The sequence below is a fragment of the Aethalodelphis obliquidens genome, unplaced genomic scaffold, assembly GCF_003676395.1.
Source record: "Aethalodelphis obliquidens isolate GAN/ISIS:26980383/991018 unplaced genomic scaffold, ASM367639v1 scaffold3, whole genome shotgun sequence".
Classification (NCBI taxonomy): domain Eukaryota; kingdom Metazoa; phylum Chordata; class Mammalia; order Artiodactyla; family Delphinidae; genus Aethalodelphis; species Aethalodelphis obliquidens.
In genome coordinates, this window is record NW_020837947.1 from 80,978,865 (window position 1) to 80,999,692 (window position 20,828).

The following is a 20,828-nucleotide window of genomic DNA, read 5'->3' on the forward strand; positions in this document are numbered from 1 at the left end:
AAGGGAAGGAGGGAAGGGAAGGAGGGAAGGGAAGGAGGGAAGGGAAGGAGGGAAGGGAAGAAGGGAAGGGAAGAAGGGAAGGGGAGGGGGGAAGGGGAGGAGGGAAGGGGAGGAAAGAACCACACAGGTTAGAAAAGACCACAGAGGGAGAGTGCCATTTTCAGCACAGCACATCAAGGGTGCGTACTGTCAACATGACTTAAAACCGTGGGTCGTAACTTTGAGGCTCCTCCGCTGTAAAGTTTCTTCCATACCGTTGTCTCTAGAATGAAATGACTATGCAGCCCATACCCAAGGAGTGGGAAGTTAGCTCTACCTCCTTGGGTGGAAGGAGGGTTACCTACATTCATTATTTGGAATTCTTCTTGCATGGGAAGTTTGTGTATTCCCCATTGGCTTATTTCTTCAAGCATTTGTGTATATACTTCAATCGTATTGGTGTTTGGTGTTTATTTTCTGCTTTAGTTTGTAATCTAATTTTGCTGCTTAAATTGTTCCAGCTTTGGCCATTTGGTAGGCTCCCGTGGGCCTCTTTGTATGCCCCCGTCAATGTGTGTTTTTTGGTGTGTGTTTTTGAGTGCTTCCTTACTTTCTGGCTCTAAAGCTACCCCGGGATCATCTTGTATATTTTCTGCCCCAGCCCTGGAGTCAACTGCTTCTCTGAGTACCTCTGGTTCCCTTTATTAGAGCCCAGTGTTAGGAACCGAGATCTGGGGCCAGGTGGGCTCGTTGCTGCTGGAGTGTCACCGCTTCGAGGCCCCCTCAGCTGACAGAGCAAGGGAATAGGTGTGTGTACTGACCAACATGTGTATGCACACATACCTATGTGTATAACCGTCTCTATATCAAGCTAAACATGAGTTCATACTGATATCTCCGACACTCATCCGTAACCACATGGGTCATGCTAGCCTTCTCTATTGCTTATCTGTAAGTTCTCACTCCAGTGGTGAGAAACCTGGCTTCCAGAAGCCACTGTCCAGAATGGATCTGTTCTCATTAGATCGCTCCTGTCCAGGGCCTGGAGCACTTGAGTTGCTTTCTTCCTGCAAAGTCTTTGTTCTTCCTCTCCGCAGTGGTCAGTGCTCCCCATGCTTTAGTCTTAGCTCAGGGAAGCCTCAGCAGGTCCCAGATCAGGTCAGAGTCTCTGCAACACGCCTCAGGGTACCATCTGCTTCCCTTACAGCCCTTACCAGCATCGAATTTAAGTAGCTCATCTTGCAGTTGGTTGTGTTACTGCTTTTTCTTTTCCGGAACGTTGGCTTCGTAGGCAAGGACCTTGTGTGAGTTGCTCAGGGGCTAGCACTGGACACACGTTAGGTATGTGACCAGTATTTAGTGAAAATATACAAGAGGTATGGAAGAAATGTGAGGCATGGTCTTCTGGGTCTTCTACCCGATGACACAGGAGAAGGGTTGAGAATATAACATTAGGGACGTTTCTGCTTCTCGAATTCTTAGCTCCTTTAAGTAATTAGCTTCTGCCCCTCAGAAGTTCATGCTCTGGAAATGGTTGTGTATGGAAATCAAAAAAAAAAAATCCAGGGCAATGTACAGTTACATGAAGGACACTGTGTTGAGTGAATAGCCCTGAGCCAAGTAACAATTAGTTGAGGGAAATGGATGCTGAATCAGATGCAAGAGACAAAGCAGGCATGATGTTAATTTGCAGCCTTGTTTCACAGAAAATGTATGGGTGTGTTGGATCATATAAACGCAGCTAGCTTCTGTGTTGGAAAATACCAGATGTTTATGCACAATAATATTGGAAAAGACCCTGGGCTCAGGTCCTCACTCTGTGCTCTTTCCTTTCTGTCTTTAGCTCACTGGATCCTGCCCCATTTAGGGTGACTTTTGTTGTTTTGGGTTTGGGGTGCTTTTCTGCCACTGAAATTATTAGTTTGAAAAGGAGGATACCAAACGTAAACTCCTTTCTTGTAATGCTGCTTCTTGAAGTTGCCTATGGCATTTTATATTTCATAAGATCAAGGATTTTGTTCATTTCCCTTTGGAAAAAATTAAACAAGATTTCACCTACTGGCAGGTCTTAAAGGAAGCTAAAGGGCATTTGTTTAACTTTTTCTGTTTTACTCTAAGGACATTCTGATGATCACATACGTGTGATCTTCTGAAGCGTCCCAGTCCTGGAACACTGGCCGCTAGCCATCTCCCAGAGAGGGGCCAAAGCCATGCAGCTTAAAGCTGCAGGAAAAAACGTTGGCTAAAGAAACAGGAGCGGGTTGTTGGTAAGAGTCACCAGACCCAGGAGTGCACGGCAGTTCCCTGCCGCCCTGCTTTCCTGGAGAAGGTGCAGAAGAACCGGCACCACCTGCCCTGGGGGAGTTCAAAAGGCATGTGGCCTGGAGGAGCATGCAAATGTCCCACATGCATCTCGTGGTCCTTTTAGCCATTGGATCTGCCCGTGATTTGGGCTTGGGCTATCCACTTCACTGGGGGTCACGGCGGGAGGAGTAAGTGACAGAGTATGACTCTAGCGTGGAATAAATAGGAAGAGAATGCCTTTGGGGGCCGGAACTGGGCATAATATTGTCCTATCAATACGTGAACTGCTTCCTCTTCATCTTAACATCCAGTGCTTTACTCCTCAGTTTCAGACTGGAGCTCACACCGGGCACCGGAAGACGTGCCTGTGACGTAACTGCTATTTTGTGCTAAGAAAGTAACAGAGCTTCTAAATATGGAGACTATTTTAGTTATAGGAAAGTGCTTTTACTTTTAATAGGAACAGTCATTGTTACATTTCCCCCTCTCAGAAAAGGAGGAGGCTGCTTAGGAATCCTTAAAGAGCATAGGTGGAGAGAAAAGGACACACAACAAAGGATGGATCCCAGGGGTGCCGAGCAGAAGTTCTGTAAATAGCTGTGCTATTTTCCTTTGAAATGCCGGCGCACTCTGTGCAGTGTAGTGGTCGTGTGCTGAGGGGCTGTGTGTCTAACCCTGGAATGAAGGATTCCACACTGAATCTCGGAGCCGTGCGTACACGTCAAGGGCATCTGGATCTTTCTGAAGTTGTAAACGACAGTCGTCCCTAGGTATCCACGGAATTGGTTCCAGGACCCGCTGTGGGTACCAAAATCCAAGTCCCATCGGATTTTGGTACCTGCCCGAGTCCCATCCCGGGCCCTCTGTATCCGCAGGTTCGGCATCTGCAGATCCAACAACCGCGGATAGTGTAAAGGATGTGGAACCCGCGGATGTGACGGGCTGCCTGTGTTTAAATGACAGACTTTTAAAAATGTCGCATGCTTGGAAACGTAGTCCTGCCACATCACCTGCATTCAAATAGTCCTTGCATTTCCTCTAGCACCCGACCCTCTGAAAAAATAAAACATGGACAAATGTTCGCTCTGAGCTGCTCTCAGAAATGTGGAGCATATGCTAAATAAAGCCTGCGTGTTCTAGCATGAAACTGGCACAGAAGCGTGAAGGTTCCTTCTTTGATTCATCTCATTGCCCGGAACCCTAGGCCATTCTGTAGTCTGTGGGGAAAATCCTACGTGTCTTTCACAGCCCTACTTAAGTGAAAACCCAGGCGCCAAACACGTCTGGCCGTGTTCGCTTGTCCCAGTAGGAGCGCTCCCACAGTTCCGTGTGTTCTCCTCTGTAAGGGAATTTCTCTTTTCCTGTTTCCCCTTTCCTTCTGTTCTTTTCCTGTCTGTCCTCCTCTTGCCTGTGAGGTGCCCCTTCACTACACAGCATCCTGATTGCTTGCTACATACGGCTCAGGTCTCAGGTACCACATGGTGCTTACACACTTATCAAGAATGTTTTGGCACCTGCTGTATGCAGGCGCAACCTTTGCATTCCCAGGAGGATACCCAGGTCTGAGACGAGGTCCGCTTACCGGCTTTTCAGATTTGAAAATTTAGTGCTCCAGGAAAAAGCAGTTTAGGAGCTAAAAAATCATAGGCATTTTAAGGAAATATCAAAAAAAGGACACAGCACTATTTTCAGTACCTTGTTAGATACAAGGCCATTCTGTCACTGTAAGAAAAACATGTACTAGATTTAACTTGATTTCTCAGTATGTTTGGCATATTTGAGATATCAAATTAAAAAAATGGAAATTTTTCATTTTCTGCAGTGTGTGAGGGAACAGGGGTGGAGTGAGTTGAGGAGAGGGCCGTATTTTTGGGAAATTTTTAATAAAATTTCTGGCTTTTTTCCCACCTATGGCAAAGATCTAGGACACAAAAGCATTAAATGTTAATACTGATTCAAAATTAAATCTCCAAAACCTTGCTGAGAGAAATGAAAGGTCTAAATAACTGGAGAGAGAGAGACCATGTTCATGGATTCAAAGACTCCGTATTGCTACGTTGTTGGTTCTCAGTGAATTGATATATAGATTTGACACAGTCCTGATCAAAATTTGTCAGAATTTACAGACTGACTCTGAAACTCGTATGGAAATAGAACAACTCTGCTGAAGAAGAACAGAGATGGGGAACCCACACCACCCGGTCACGGCGGTTGTCATAAAACCATAGTACATCAAGACAGTGTGGTAGTAGCATTAGATCGCCAAGTGGACCAATGGGTCAGGGAGAACGTCCAGAAGGAAACTCACACGTAGGTGGCCACTGACTTTTGACAAGAGTACAAAGGCTGTTCTGTAGTTCTGCGACAATTAGATACAGTTGGAACAATTGGATATCCACATGCAAAAAAAGAAAAAGAAGAATTTCAGTCCCTCACATCACATACACAAAATTAACTCAAAATAGATCATAATTAAATATAAGACCTAAATCCATGATAACTTGTAGAAAGGAGGAGAAAACTGCGGGTTAGGCAACAATATCTCAGCTATGACACCAACAGCATTCTTCATGAAGGACAAATGCATGCACTGGACTTCGTCAACGTTAAAACTGTCCGTCCTTCCAAAGATGAGCTATCTCTCCCAAGAGGGAGGAGATAGAGATATACATAGAGCTGATTCACTTCGCTGTACAGCAGAAATCAACACAACATTGTAAAGTAACTATACCCCAATTAAGAAAAGAAAGAAAAGAAGAGATGAGCCACAGACAAGGAGAAATTATTTATGTCACATATCTAAGAAAAGGACTTGTATGCAGACTATATAAATACCTCTCAAAACACAATAGGAAAGAAATAAGCAATTTTAAAAGTAGGCAAAAGATTGGAACAAATACTTCACCAAAGAAGCAATGCCATATGGCTTATAAGCACATGAAAAGATACTCAACATAATCAGTCATTAGAAAAATGCAAATTAAAACCACAGTGACATACTACTAATACCTATTAGAATGGCTAAAATGAAACACCAACCACACCAAGTCTCATTGAGGATGTGGAATGATTGGAACTGCTGGCGGGATTGTAAAACGGCGCAACCACTTTGGAAAGTAATTTGGCATTTTCTTAAAAAGTTAAATGTACACGTACCGTGTGATCTAGGCGTTCCACTCTTAGGTATTTATCCAAATATAATGAAGTCTGCAGAGACTCATACACCGATGTTCATAAGAGCTTCATCTGTAATATCCAGAGGCTTGAAAACACCCAAAAGTCCATCAACAGGTAAATTTAAAAAAACAAAACAAACCTGTGGCACACCCATACATCCACACGGTAGAATACTGCTCAGCAAGGTGAAGGACTGAGCTGTTGATACACGTCGTAGCCTGGCTGAACCTCCATATCCTTATTCTAAGTGAAAAGCCCAATTAAAAAAAAAACAGTATATACCATATGCTTCCATTCATATAAAATTCTGTGGAGATCAGCGGTTGCCTGGGGTTAGGGGATGTGGAGAGCGTAAAGAGGGATGGCTTTAAAAAACAGCACGAGGGGGCTTCCCTGGTGGCGCAGTGGTTGAGAGTCTGCCTGCCGATGCAGGGGACACGGGTTCGTGCCCCGGTCCGGGAAGATCCCACATGCTGCAGAGCGGCTGGGCCCGTGAGCCATGGCCGCTGAGCCTGCGCGTCCGGAGCCTGTGCTCCACAACGGGAGAGGCCACAACAGTGAGAGGCCCGCATACCACAAAAAAAAAACAGTACAAGGAAACTTGGGGGTGATGGATATGTTTATTATCTTCATTTTGGCCATGTGTTCATGGCCATTTACATAGGTCAAAGTGTATCAAATTTTACTCTTCAAAACATGCATTTTATCCTTTCAGGGGTCCCTAAGCCTGCCCACATGCTTGGGGATTTACTGGGACCCCTAGCACCCAGCATGTATTGTACTTGTGGATAAGACGTGTCACCGGGACGCAGTAGGATCCGTAGGCACATCAGTGACGGAAAGACGTGAGGAAGGTCTGGAGGAATCCGTGTGCCACTTCCTGTGCCCTCTGCCCCCCATGAGGGACCGCAGAGCACACCTTCCCTCCAGCAGCAAAGCTGTAACTATGGAGGTACAGTGGTTATGCACACTGAAACCCATTTCAGGTTCAGGGTTTTGACTGGGGGCTGGTCACATAGGCACCTCTGCCCACCAGTATCTCAGATGCCCGAAAAGAAAACGTGTTCAGTGGCCCAGGCGGGCAAAACAACCTTATCAGCGTAGGATTGCTTCAAAAGCCAGATTCCCAGGTGCCGGCCAAGGGCCAGCTCATAAGCAGGCTTTTCTGAAAATCATAGTCTCAGGACTGTTAATTCTTTTCTGTAGTCAGTTATACCTCAGTAGCACTCTTTTTTTTTTCAGTAGCACTTTTTTTAAAAAAAATTAAGTTAGTATGAACGAGTACAAGGCAGTGGTGATTAATTTACTGAAAAAGTGATAGACTATAAAAAGCAGTCACGTCAGATTTGTGGAAGACCAATAGAATGGGATCTTCGTTACCTGGATTGCTTCATGCTCTAGAATCTGCTCTTTGGAGTGAAGTGGGATATTAATAAATAAGTAAAGTTGGGATATTTGCTAAACGGGAGCTTCGAGTTATATTTTCATTAATACAGTAGTCTAACTTTTAATTTGAATTGTACTTGAAAATCTTTGCCAAGAATATAGTTTTTCTTCCTTTCATTAAATAATTCCTTGATTGATAATCTTTATTTTAATCACTGATTAACGGACCATGACCCAGTTCTATAGCAAATAAAAAGTCAAGCATTGGTGTTGAAATTATAATGATCCCAACAACGGGTCCGCCTGGTGCAGTGGTGTGGCACACCCAGCTGGGAGAGTAGGCACTGCTGAAATCCAGCCTGTGCTCTGATGGCCAAGCCAGGGGCCCCGGCATGGGTGTGTCCACCTGAGAAAGGGGCAGCTCTTTCTAGTTTGCAGAAAGGCGCCACATGGGCTGACTTGGCCCCAGCACGTGTTCCAGAAGGAGGTGGTGGTGACAGTGATGGTTTTCCCCCAAAGTGCTACCTGCTAGAGGCCAGCTTTGTTATCAACATGTCTTTGTTTGTTTTTGCTTTTTTATTTTCTAATTTGTATTTGAGTATAGTTGCTTTACAGTGTTGTGTATCAACATGTCTTTCCCCTTAAAGAAATCCAGGAGATAACTTCCAGTTGAGGGCTGTCTTTAAGAGCGTGTACCTGGAGAGGACCAGAGATTCCAGCAGCCCGTGTGGGCCTTTCCTCTCTAATTTGGCCTGATCGCCTTTGAAAGGCAGGCGAATTTAGGGGACAATTTTCTTTCTGTCCGGAGGGTGCCTGGTGTCTGTTCTGTATCTGGATCCCGTTATGAATGTCCCCAGACAAGATCGCTCTGTGTCTGTAACAGTAAAACAGAAATCAGAGACAGGCAACCCCTGTGGCTCCTCTGAGAGGAATTGCTGCTGTTGCTGAGTAATAAGGCTGCCTAAGGGGCAGTCGGGAACTTGCACTTGCGGGGGGACCAAGCGTAGTTGAAGATCCAGCTTTGAGACAAATAGACAGTATTTGATGGTCACAGCTTCCGATGAGCGATGTTCAGACATGGACCCACTTTATTTCTCAGCCCTGAGCCCCTGGCTGAGTCCGTGACAGCACAGGGCAGTGGCACCAGGCAGCCACACGGCAGGGAACCGGGGGACAGTCTGCCAGCAGGAGGGTTCTGGTTCCGCTCGGAAACCTTCACCGTTCGGAAATCTCCACTCCCCCCGTTTCTTCTGTGGCTCACAGGTTCCTTCCCCCAAGGAAGCTTCAACTGCATCTCTTTCCCCTTTTGTAGATGCGAACGACGCGCAAGGTCTCCGTGTGGCCAGTGGGCCTGGTTGGCGGGCGGCGCTATGAACGTCCGTTGGTGGAAAACGGGAAGGTCGTCGGCTGGTACACCGGCTGGAGAGCAGACAGGCCCTTTGCCATCGATATGGCAGGTGAGCGCGTAGATCGCGGGGTTTGTTCCCGCCGGGTTGTTCCCGCCCCGCCCACCCCACCCCCGTGTGTAACTGTACCGAAGGCAGGACGCTTTGAAAGACCGCTTTGCTTAAACCCTACATTGTGTTATGTTCAGCAGATGAATGTTGAAACCTTCAGAGCAGGCTGGTTGGGTGATTCAAGGGGTGATTGATTCGGGGAGTGATTAGGAAACACTCATGCCATTCCATTTGTCACCTGTCCACGCAGCCATCCCTTCATCCAGGTGCTGGGCTGGGCGGCGGGGAGCTGGGCAGTGAGAGACAGACCTGGCCCCGGCCTCACAGGGGTCTACAGCCTGTACCTGTCCATGCCTCGCTCTGCAAGTCCGACTGGTTGTAATATATCCCATGCGTACTGATAAATTTAACAGTGATACGGTATAGGCAAGCTAACCATTTTGATGCTTATTGATTGAGACATTAGTCCTTATTGATACATTTAAGAGTGAAAATAGAAAACTGGATTACTGGTTTTTCAAACAGGTACTAATGTTGAGTATAACTGTCTTTCAAAGTTTTTACTCTCTGACCAACCAACTAAATTGAATAAAACCTACTGTAGACCACAAATTCTAAAATGCTGCTTTATCATAAAGTGACTCATTCTCTGGGGGTTATATAACATGATGCCTGTGATAACTGTGGAACGATGCAGTTTGAAACATGAGGCTTTGGAGGCAAAAGAGAAAAAAAATCGCTAAAATCACTGATGTCTGTAACCTAGAATATGAAGGCAGAGAAGCTTCAAAATTGATCTCATCCATCTCAGCGCCGAAACAGAGCTCTGTCTGTCTGTCTGTCAGCCTGTGCTTGGCCGATCTTTTTGTGTGCTATTTCCCAGCTGTAGTCAGAATCACTGCTCAGAATTGTGATGGGATGGAGGCTGTGTTCTGACTGGCTTCATGAATTTTATTCTGAAAATACTATAAATTTGAGGGAGCGAGGTTATGAAGAGCGCTAGGAATAAAAGCTGCTGTGGAAAAGCGCTGGGGATGGCCGGCCTGCTGCCCTGCTTCATGGGAGAAGACAAACTAGGGTATTTTAACTCAACGTTTAACAGCGTTTCCTGAGGGCCAGCTTTGTGGGATTGTGTGTCATGGTCTCTGACCCAAGGGTGGTCCAGACCTCTGACCCTTCCCTGACCCCTCCCCCTCCCAGGCCCCCTCCCTGCGTCCCGACCCCTCTGTCCCTCTTCCAACCCAAGCCTTATTCCTCGGTCCCCAGTTCTTGCAGCCGCAGAGCTGAGCTGGCATCTCAACCAAAGAATCTTCCTGAAGGCAGACAGACAGGCAGGTCAGCTGTATCTGGGAGGTGACGAGGATTATCAAAAGGGGCGTCGCCTCAGTCAAGTCTGAAACGACAAGGCCAACCATAACATGTCTTGAAAATCAAGTTTTCTGCTGCTCAGAAGTGTTAAATTTGAGCAGAAATCTTGAGGAACATTAGGCAAAATCTCGTGCTTCTCTGGGACTTAGTTTCCTCATGTAGAATGAGGCAGTAGCGTGAATGACCACTGAGGTCTTTGCTAACGAGTTCTCCCTTTCCCTGGCTTCCTATCTTGGGAAGCTCAAAGAAGAGTCCAGGTCCCTGGATTCTAAGTGAGGGTGTGGCTGCTGACGCAGCCGGCTGGCAGATGTTTGGTCCTTCTGGTCCCCAAGAGTTCAAGTCTCCCACATGGGCTCTCTGCCCATCACCCTTCAAGCTAACTTCAAGGTGAGGGTGACATAGATACGTCTTCCTGGATTTTGCTGTAAGAACTTTATGTAGATGATCAAGTATCCAGTAAACCCATCGAGTATTTTGCATTGTTCCCCCCAGAATTTGGATCCAAATAGATATATCTAAAATTCAAGAAGGGCACATGGGTTTTGTGAATTAGGCCTGACTGGTGACAAGATACTTCACACTCTGTCACTGCCAGAATCTCTGGGAAACTTCTCCATGACGTGACTGGTGTTTGGATTTTTAAAAGCACTTTAAGGGATTTTCAAAGCATAATATAAGACCTATTGTAAAATATGAATGATTTGCTTGTTTTTATTAATTATCCTTATTTTAAAATCGGAATAAAATTTCTGTCTCAAAGAAAACAACTTTTGAAACACTAAATTAGTTTCTTCACATGTGAATTTGCTTTGCAAATTAGTTTTCAGTGAATTATTGATATTTTTGGAAACCTTTAAGTGAGAGGGATTTGGTTGATGAGATAAAGCTCTGACTTTGAGCCGTTTGTTCTCATTCTAAAACTTGCAATTTTATAGCTTTGTTTAGATCCCATATGATTCATTTACTCTTAGTGGGAAGAGAGAACAGGGCTTTTGGATGTTCATGTACAAATGGTACTTCCCACCTCATTTTCAAGAGACACACACAGACACACATACACTCACAATCTCTAGAGAGTAGAAAGCTGGAAGCCCGCTTCCCTGCTGTACCCAGGAAAGCCTGAGGATCACTGCTTTAAAAGTCGTTCTGATGGATGAGTGAGGGGACTGCGTTGGAGCCTGCGTCTCGCTTGGACTGCCACAAACTGATTAAAAAACATGAAACTGACAGCCTTATGGGGACCTAGCTCTGCCCTCCAGTGGGCAAGCACCAGCCTGGAGGCCCACACGGAACGTGCAGCCAACCATGTGAGAATGCTACCCCGCCCTCCAGCAGGCCTGCACCCCTGCGAGAGGAACGGCCTCACAGCCAGCCAGGCCAGGGCCCAGGCCCGCTACCATCGCACCCACAGTCGCCATCCCGGCCACAGCAGAAGGATGCATGCAGCCCACAGAGGGGGCACCCCTAAAGCATGTAGCTCTGGAGATGAGAGGGGAAGGGGCTGCTGGGCTTCATAGGACATCTTCTGCACGAGGCCACGTCCCCAAGATTGGGAAATGTAACTGACCCACCTCACACATAGAGCAAACAAAATTGGGCCAAATGAGGAGACAGAGGAATATGTTCCAAATGAAGGAATATGTTCCAAATGAAGGAACAAGATTTGGAATATGTTCCAAATCTCAGAAAAAGAACTAAACAAAGTGGAGATAAGCAATTTACCTGATAAAAAGTTCAAGGTGATAATTATAAACATGCTCACCAAACTTAGGAGAAGAATGAATGAACATGGTGAGAATTTCAACAATGAGCTAGAAAATATAAGTAAGAATGAAACAATTTAAGAATACATAACTGAGATAAAAAATACACTAGGAGGAATCCAACAGTAGATTAGATGATATAGAGGAACAGGTCAGTGATCTGGAAGACAGAGTAGTGGAAATCAACCGAGCTGAATAGAGAAAAGGAAAAAGAATTTTAAAAATTAGGATAGGGCTTCCCTGGTGGTGCAGTGGTTGAGAGTCCACCTGCCAATGCGGGGTACACGGGTTTGTGCCCCGGTCCGGGAAGATCCCACATGCCGCAGAGCGGCTGTGCCCGTGAGCCATGGCCACTGAGCCTGCACGTCCGGAGCCTGTGCTCCGCAATGGGAGAGGCCACAACAGTGAGAGGCCCGTGTACCACAAAAAAAAAAACCCACAAAAAACAAACAAACAAACAAAATTAGGATAGTTTAAGAGATCTCTGGAACAACATCAAGTGTACTAACATTTTCATTATAGGGGTCCCAGAAGGAGAAGAGAGAGAGAAAGGGGCAGATAACTTATTTGGACAAAAAGATAGCTGAAAACTTTCCTAACCTGGGGAAGGAAACAGATATCCAAGTCCAGGAATCACAGAGAGTCCCAAAAGAGGTGAACCCAATGAGGTCCACACCAAGACACCTTATAATTAAAATGGCAATTATTAAAGAGAGAATCTTAAAAGCAGCAAAAGCAACTAGTTACATGCAAGGGAATAAGACAATCAGCTGTCTTTTTAGAAGAAACTTTGATGGCCAGTAGGGAGTAGCAGTACATATGCAAAGTGATGAAAGGAAAAAACCTCCAGCCAGGAATACTCTACCTGGCAAGGTTATCATTCAGATTTGAAAAGATGGAGTTTTAAAGGTAGACAAAAGCTAAAGGAGTTCAGCACTACTAACTAGATTTACAAGATATGTTAAAGGGACTTCTTTAAACAGAAAAGAAAAGACCACAGCTAGAAATATGAAAATTACGGAAGGAAAAATCTCCCTGGTAAAAGCAAACATGGTAAATGTAGTAGGTCAGCCACTTACAAAGCTAGTAGGAAGGTCAAAAGACAAAAGTATAGAATCATCTGTATCTGCCAAAGTAGTTAAGAAATACACAAACAAAAAGATGTGAAACAATTACACTAAATGTAAATGGACTACATGCTCCAATCAAAGGACAGAGAGGAGCCAAATGGGTAAAAAACAAGACCCATATATATGCTACCTACAAGAAATTCACTTCAGATCTAGAGACACATGAAGACTGAATGTGAGGGGACGGAAAAGGTATTTCATGTAAATGGAAATGAAAAGCAGGGATAGCAATGCTTACATCAGATGGAAGACTTTAAAACAAAGAAGTAACAAGAGACAAAGAAGAATATTATAGATATAGATAAAGGGATCAATCCAACAAGAATTGATGAATCCAACAACAATTGTAAATATGTATGCACCCATTATAAGTACCTAAATACATGAAGCAGATATTAACAAACATGAAGGGAGAAAAATGATAGTAATGTTAGTAGAAACTTTAATGCCCTATTTACATCAGTGGGCAGATCATCTAGACAGAAAATCAATAATGAAAAATGGCTTTAAATGACACATTAAAGCAGATAGAATTAATAGATATATAGAGAACATTTCATTCAAGAACAGCAAAATACACATTTTTTTCAAGTGCACATGGAACATTCTCCAGGATAGATAACATGACAGCTGCAAAACAAGTCTCAATAAATGTAATAAAATTGAAATCATATCAAGCATCTTTTCTGACCACACACTATGAGACTAGAAATCAAGTACAGGAAAAAAATGCAAGAAACACAAACATGTGGAAACTAAACAACATGCTACTAAGCAACCAATGGGTCTTGAAGAAATCACAAAGGAAATCAAAAAATACCTGGAGACAAATGAAAATGGAAACATAAAGTACCAAAATCTATGGGACACAACAAAAGCAGTTCTAAGAGGGAAGATTATAGGGATACAGGCCACCTCAGGACACAAGAAAAATCCCACATAAACAATCTAACATTTCACCTAAAGGAACTAGAAAAAGAACAAACAAAACCAAAAGTTAGTTGAAGAAATCATAAAGATCAGGGTAGAAATAAATGAAAAAGAGACTAGGAAAAAAATATAGAGAAGATCAATGAAACTAAGAATGGTATTTTGAAAAGATAAAAAAATTGATAAAGCTTTAGCCAGACCCATCAAGAAAAAAAGAGGCGGCCCAAATAAATAAAATCATAACTGAAAAAGGAGACCTTACAATGAGCACCACAGAAATACAAAGGGTTATAAAACATTACTACAAAAAATTATATGCCAATAAAATGGGCAACCTAGAAGAAACGGATAAATTCCTAAAAATGTACAATCTCTCAAGACTGAATCAGGAGGACATAGAAAATATAGCGGACAAATTCCCACTAATAAACTTGAATTAGTAAGTTAAAAACTCCCAACAAGCAAAAGTCCATGACCAAACAGCTTCATAGGTGAATTCTACCAAAAATTTAAAGAGGAGTTAATACCTATTCTTCTCACACTATTCCAAAATTATAAGAGGAAGGAATGCTTCCAAACTTGTTCTGTGAGACCAGCATCATTCTGATACCAGATAAAGACACCACCGACACAAGAAAGAGAGGAAGGAAGGAAGGAAGGAAGGAAAGAAGGGAGGGAGGGAGGAAGGAAGGAAGGGGAAAGAAATTTACAGGCCGATATTACTGGTGGACATAGATGCAGAAATATCAACAAAATATCAGCAAACTGAATTCAACAATATATTAAAATGATCACACTCCATGATCAAATGGGATTTTTCCCAGTGATGCAAGGATGGTTCCATAGCCACAAATCAATCAATGTGATACACCACATTAACAAACTGAAGAATAAAAATCACATCATCTCAATAGAGTCAGAAAAAGCTTTTGACAAAATTCAACATTCACTTATGATAAAAACTCTCAGCAAAGTTGGTAATGAGGGAATGTACCTCGATATAATAAAGGCCACATACAACAAAAGCACAGCCATAATACTCAACGGTGAAAAGCTTAAAGCATTTCCTCTAAGATCAGGAGTAAGACAACAATGACCATACTCATCAACATAGTATTGGAAGTCCTAGCCACAGCAGTTAGACAAGAAAAAGAAATAAAGGGAATCCAAACTGGAAAGGGAGAAGTAAAACTGTCACTGTTTGCAGATGACATGATACTATATATAGAAAATCCTAAAGATGCCATCAAAAATGAAATCTTGCCTTTGTGACAACATGTATGGATATAGAGGTTATAAGTCTGAGTAAAATAAGCTAGAGATAGTCATACCGTATGACCTCACTTATATGTGGAATCTAAACAAAACAGAACGAAATGAAAACATCCTAATAGATACAAAGAACATACAGGTAGTTGCCAGAAGGGAGGAGGTGGGAGGTGGGCAAAACAGGTGAAGGGGATTAAGAGGTTCTCTAGTTATAAAATGAATAAGCCATGGGGATATAATATACAGCATAAGGACTATTGTCAGTAATATTGTAATTACTTTGAGGACAGATGATTATTAGGTTTATCGTGGTGATCATTTCACAGGTTATGCAGATATCAAATCATTACGTAGTATGCCTGAAACTAACATAATACTATCCATCAACTATAGTTCAATAAAAAAAGAAAATATTTCTTAAACAAAAAGATAAATAAAATCATACATATTCCTTTAAAAAAAAAAAAAGAAATGTGAACTTAAAGAGCCCACGCATAGCATTTCCACAGCTGTCTTGCTCTGAGGGGTTGAACATACGTTCAGCAGAAGCCCCTCGGGGTCTGTCCTGTTTGTATTTCTGTGAAGCCACAGCCTAGCCTCCACCAGAATCCTATTTGCGTATCAGGCATCGGAACTGGAATGTTTCATGTCGTTTGTGGAGCTTGACTCCGTGTCTGTCTTTCTTATGCCACACTGAACACCACAGATGTGAGTTTTGCTCTGAGATGAGAAAACCTGGTCCTGAAGTTTTCTTGTACGCACAGTGGTAGTGGCAGAAGTCATGATTATCCCTCTTGCGTGGGGACATAATTTTTAAAATTCTAATGATTCCTACTGAAGCAAGAACTAAGATACTCACCCACAGGATAGAAAGACCGCCTCGGAGGCAGCCCTGGCCCTGGCTGTGGCGTGCAGTTGGCTTCAGCAGTTGGTCAGTGGCCACCCCACTCTGGGACTGTCTACACTGGCCTGTGCCTCAGACTTTAATTCCAGCACCCCAGGCATCTGGCCACTGGCTAGTTCTCAGTGCCTGAAAGCAAGGCAGTGCACGCAAATTTTTTTTTTTTTTTTTTTGCGGTACGCGGGCCTCTCACTGTTGTGGCCTCTCCCGTCACGGAGCACAGGCTCCGGACGCGCAGGCTCAGCGGCCATGGCTCACGGGCCCAGCCCAGCCGCTCCGCGGCATGTGGGATCTTCCCGGACCGGGGCACGAACCCGTGTCCCCTGCATCGGCAGGCGGACTCTCAACCACTGCGCCACCAGGGAAGCCCCACACAAAGTTTTTAGTTTTAGTTTTTAGGGAGCTGCTTTCAAGTGAAAGAGTCACTTTGGCTGCTTCCAGTGAGGTGTCAATAAGGACCATTGCTCAAAAGAACCAAGCTTAATCCTCAGCCTCACATGGAGGTGTAGATTTGATAAAATTCGGAACTTAAGGCTGAGATACTTATTTTGAGTTTTCAGCATTTGCATGCACCGTATTCTTAGCTCTGGGGGCGTGGCAGGCAGGGCACTGTGCTCCCTACGTGAAGGACGTACCATTTCCAGTTGAGTCCCCGGCACACTGTAGGGACTTTAGTCTGGTAAAAATCCAGCCAGGTGTGCTACAGTTCAGCTCTGGCCCTAACCACCCAGAGGTAGCCCAGACCCCACAAGTTAGAGGGTGTGGTCCCCTTCCTTCAGACACCAGGTCCGCTTCGGGTGTCCCCGGGCCATCTGCACTTCTGATGAACGGGCTATAAATTTGATGTTTTCCTCTCAGGTTTGATCATTTAATAGAGGGACTCACAGAACTCAGGATAGCCTTCAACTTGTTATTTTAAAAGATACAAATTAGCATCAGCTGGTGAAGCAACACACAGGGTGAGGTCTGGGAGAGAAGGAAGAGCTTCTGTGCCTTTTCCTCGTGGAATCAGGATGCATCACCCTCCCAGCACATTCGTGTGTTCAGAACCCAGGAAGCTCCACCAGATTCTCGTGTTCAGAGTTTTTATGGGGGTTTCGTCCCGTAGGCGTGATTGAGCCACGTGCTTGGATTCAGTCCCTCCTCAGAGATTGGGATGGTGCCGGCCTCCAACCCTTTAACCACGCAGCTGGTCCTTCGGGTACCCAGCCCCATCCTGAAGCCATGGAGGGTCCACCTCGAGCCACCTCATTAGCATAGCAGAGTCACCCCTGTCACTCAGGAAGTTTTAAGGGTTTTACAAGCTCCTTGCCAAGAACCTGGCACGAAAACCACACACATTTTTTTATTACCAGGCTCAGTAAAGGATCACTTTGATGTCATAAAGAAGAGTGCCCCCATCTCCGCATTACTAGCACTCTCACCCTCAAAAGCAAAGGGTGAGTTAAGGGGTGTCCTGGGGTCACTTTGTCATGGCTGATGAGACATGACTATACAGCGATAAAACTATTTCTCACGTGCAGCTTACAGAACGGAGCAAGGGTCTTGGTGTCCTGTGGTTGGCATGTTGCAGCCCTGGGGATGGAGTGGCTCCCACGAGGGGTGGGGGGGAGGGGGGGAGGGATGCACTCCCACGGGGAGACCGGGGGTGGCCTCAGAGTGCGTCCTGGGAGCAGCCACGGAGTGGGGCCGCAGGGGGAGGAGCCCCGGAAGGGGGCGGGGCCCAACAGGAAGGAGTGGGGGGAGGGGTGACCACAGTCCCTGGAGAAGAGGTGGAGAGTCGTGAATTCGGCTGTCAGGCGTCTGGTGTCTCGGATGTGGACAAGCTGGTGAGAGGGGAGAGTGCCAGACGGCTGGGAGACTGTTCCCTGGAAGGGGGGACATGGGAGGACAAAGGCCCGACAGCAAGGGGAGTGAAAGTTCAGCAGGGTCGTCCGAGCAACGTCAGGTTTCCAACAGAGCAGAGAGGGTGGGCAGTTTGATCCGTGAGAGGCCGGAGGGGTGCCATTTTTGAGGCAAAAGAGGTAAGTGTTGAAGGTCCCAAAGGAGAGGAAACAAGGAGGACTCGGGACTTTAGATGGACGCGTTCACCTGGGCAGATCCTCCCCTTCCTCCACGTGAGGGGCCAAGTTGGATGAGGAAACAAGACCCAGGAAGGTGAAGGACTGTGCGCTGGGGGCCGGACGTCTGCAGGGTCCACGGAGCAGAGGTGACAAGACACTGAGTTCCCCGGAGGCTGCTGGGCAGAGGGCCGTCAGGGGTGCAGGGCCCGCTCCACCCAGCGCGCGCCCAGCAGAGGGAACGGGGCGACAGTGCATTACCGGCTCCCCACGAGGCACAAGATGAGGTGCAGGTGGATGCTTTGGGTTTACATCTAAGGGGCGCCTTCCACGCGGGCCAGGGCGGGGCAGCGGGGTGGGAGTGGAGGACCGCGAGCCCATGGCTCTAAGGAGAGGGAGCTGGGGTTGGGCTGTGAGGCCGGACTGGGGGGGGGCGGTGGAGACCTCTGCCCTCATCTCTGTGGCCTTGGGGAGTCTGGAATGTTCTGAGTAGGGCCTGGACCGTGGCAGAGGGGGGCCTGGAGGCCGCTGGGATCCAGGGGCAGGATGCTGAGGCCGAGGTGAGGGAGCGGAAGGCCAAGGCAGCTCTTATGGGACAGCTGTCGGGGACTTAGAAATTGTAACGAGCCATTTCAGATTCTGCTCACAAGTCAGCAGAAATTTAGGTCTTTTTAACACTTGAGTGGTATGGGGACAGCAGATATAGTCCCTTTAAGTTGGGGTCGATTTAATTGGTGTGATCTGTTGTGTTACCTTTGAGTTGTAACTTAGGAGCAGAAGATATGGTCATCTTGGGTAATTAGAATATTCTGTTGACCAGAAGAGTAGTTGTTTTGAAATAGAAAACTGCATATTAGGGGGGAAAAAGGTCACATCCCTGGACTAAAGTTTGTGGGTGTGCTGTCCTGCAGGCCTGCAGATGCAGGGGAGACCCAGCCCTGCCCGGGCTTCCTGGGGCCACACTGCTCCCCACTGCCCCCCACCTCCCAGGTCCCTCTTTCAGCGGAGGCTTTGCCGGCACCCAGATGAAGATGGCCCCCTAGCCAGTCATTCACTCCTGGAAACTTCTGCTCTTCTGCCCCACAGTGCTTTCCGCACCGGGGGTACCTCTGTAACTGTGCCTCTTGACCACAACCTCTGCAGGGGCAGAAGCCTCCGTGTCCCGGCCTCTGCTCCGTCCTCAGTTTGGGGTCCTGTGTGCCCTGCCCCAGCCTGCAGTGGGCGAGGAACTGCCCTGCACCAGGGTCTCTGCCCCACCACCAGCTTAGCAGGCAGACCCTTTATTTTAAAAAGTGATTATAAGTGATGACTGTTCCCCTGATGAGGGCCGAGGAATGACAGGAGGACCACTGAAGCTCTCTCGGGGGGCTTGGTGGAGGGAATCGTCGTGCAGGGCCTTCTTTCTCTTGGCACTTGTTGACAAGGACATTAGCCCGGGTTAATTTACTTGGTATAGATGATGCAATAATAAACGTTGGCCCAGCCCAGATCAGGTGATGATCAAAGCCAAATGAGCTTAGCCAAAACTGACAAAGTTCGACCTTGCTCTGTGAATATAAGCACGAAATATATAAGCAAGAAAATGGGGAGAGTGACCTTCTTGCCACTTGGGAGCCATTTGTAATTTGTGTGCGGTTTTTAGCACGTCACTCAATGTTCTCAGTAGAGTGACTTGGTGGGTCCCATGGTACCTTTCAGTGCAGGATCTGGAGACCGAGGCGGGACTCTGCCCCTAGGTCAGTGCAGTGTGGCTCTCCCTGCAGCGCCTGGTCCTGACAGCAGGCAGAACCACAGGAATGGTGGCGGAGGTTACGGCAGCCGGAAGCCTGGCGCCCTTTTCTTATCCATCCCCAGAGCGAGATGCGTATCCTGGAGACTTGCAGGCATTCGCTGACTGCGGCGGCTTGTTCAGTGCTGTCCACAGGCAGCATGACCGTGCCGGGTAGAGGTGGGCGTGCGGGGTAAGGGGCATCTGTGTGCCCGTAATCAGGGTCCTTTCCTGGGGTAGCTGCGGACGGGGCAGCCGTACTGGGGCTGGACGAGGGTGAGGGGTTGCAGGGGGGAGGGATGCCGGCGCCCCATCTCACTTCAAACAGAGCACATTGTAACTTCCTTCAAAATCTCAGCGGAATAAGACCTAGTTCCTGTAGGACTTTTGAAAACCACAAGGTTTCCCTGATGGCAGCGTAGTCGGCAGACTCGGTAATTACTGTTTACTGAGGCTTCACCCGGCGGCAGGCGTCCTCAGGCGCTCTCGGTGCTTTGCTTATCGAACCCTCACTCCACGCGGCTCGCGTCATTATCCTTGTTTAAATATAAGGAAATGGAGGCCCAGACAGGCCGAGTAACTTTTCCGAGGCCGCTCAGTGATTAAACGGTAGAACCGGGGTTCAGACTCAGGTCCGGAGATGGCCCTGCCACCCGGCTTTGAATCCCATCCCACCCACTTACAGCCAAGGGACTGGACCCTCGATCTGAGCAGCTGTCCTCTGCCTCCTCAGGTCAGAGTCCGTGGGGTTCTTCACAGAATGAGACAGCACACACGGAGCACAGGCTACAACACTGTAGACACCCGCCGACCGGGATGTCTGGTGGCCAGGAAGCAGGATGCGCTTAGCGCCGTGGGTGTGGGACCGCTCCGCTCATGGTGGGGTCGCATCTGTGCGGGCGGGGCGCTGACTCTGACTCCGGAGCCCCCCTTGGGCACAGCAGGCTGTACTTCTTGGTTTCCTCACCTGTGGATTAGGGATCAGACCGGCTGCCCTGAGGGCTGTGGTGAGGCAGAAAGGAGAAGAGATACCTGCGAAGTTCCTGCTGTTCCGTGAAGGTTTGAATCTGCACTCGTGCGTCTGTTTCAGATCCGCCTGGAAGGTTAATACTGAAGACCATGCGGACTCCTTGCTCAGGGCTCTTCGTGAGCTTTTCTCCCCTGGCTGGTGGACCTGCCTTCGTTTTCATTCCGCGAATTGGCTCAGCGTGCAGGACGGCATGTGGAGATAAACACTGGCCCTAACTTTAGAGAAAATATCCCCCAGAGAGAGAAAAACAAGCCTAGAAAGATCATTTAAGAATTTAGGGGCTTCCCTGGTGGCGCTGTGGTTGAG

At 46.7% G+C, this 20,828-nt stretch overlaps 1 protein-coding gene across 2 annotated transcripts in view; it reads left to right on the top strand.

Moving 5' to 3' along the window:
* B3GAT2 (beta-1,3-glucuronyltransferase 2) overlaps nt 1–20,828 on the top strand; it is a 78,128-nt gene that overhangs the window by 33,214 nt on the left and 24,086 nt on the right. For both annotated transcript variants that reach the window (XM_027093030.1, XM_027093032.1), the window contains exon 2: nt 8,159–8,303. In XM_027093030.1, the coding sequence (XP_026948831.1) occupies nt 8,159–8,303 (145 nt within the window). The remainder of the gene's footprint in view (nt 1–8,158; nt 8,304–20,828) is intronic.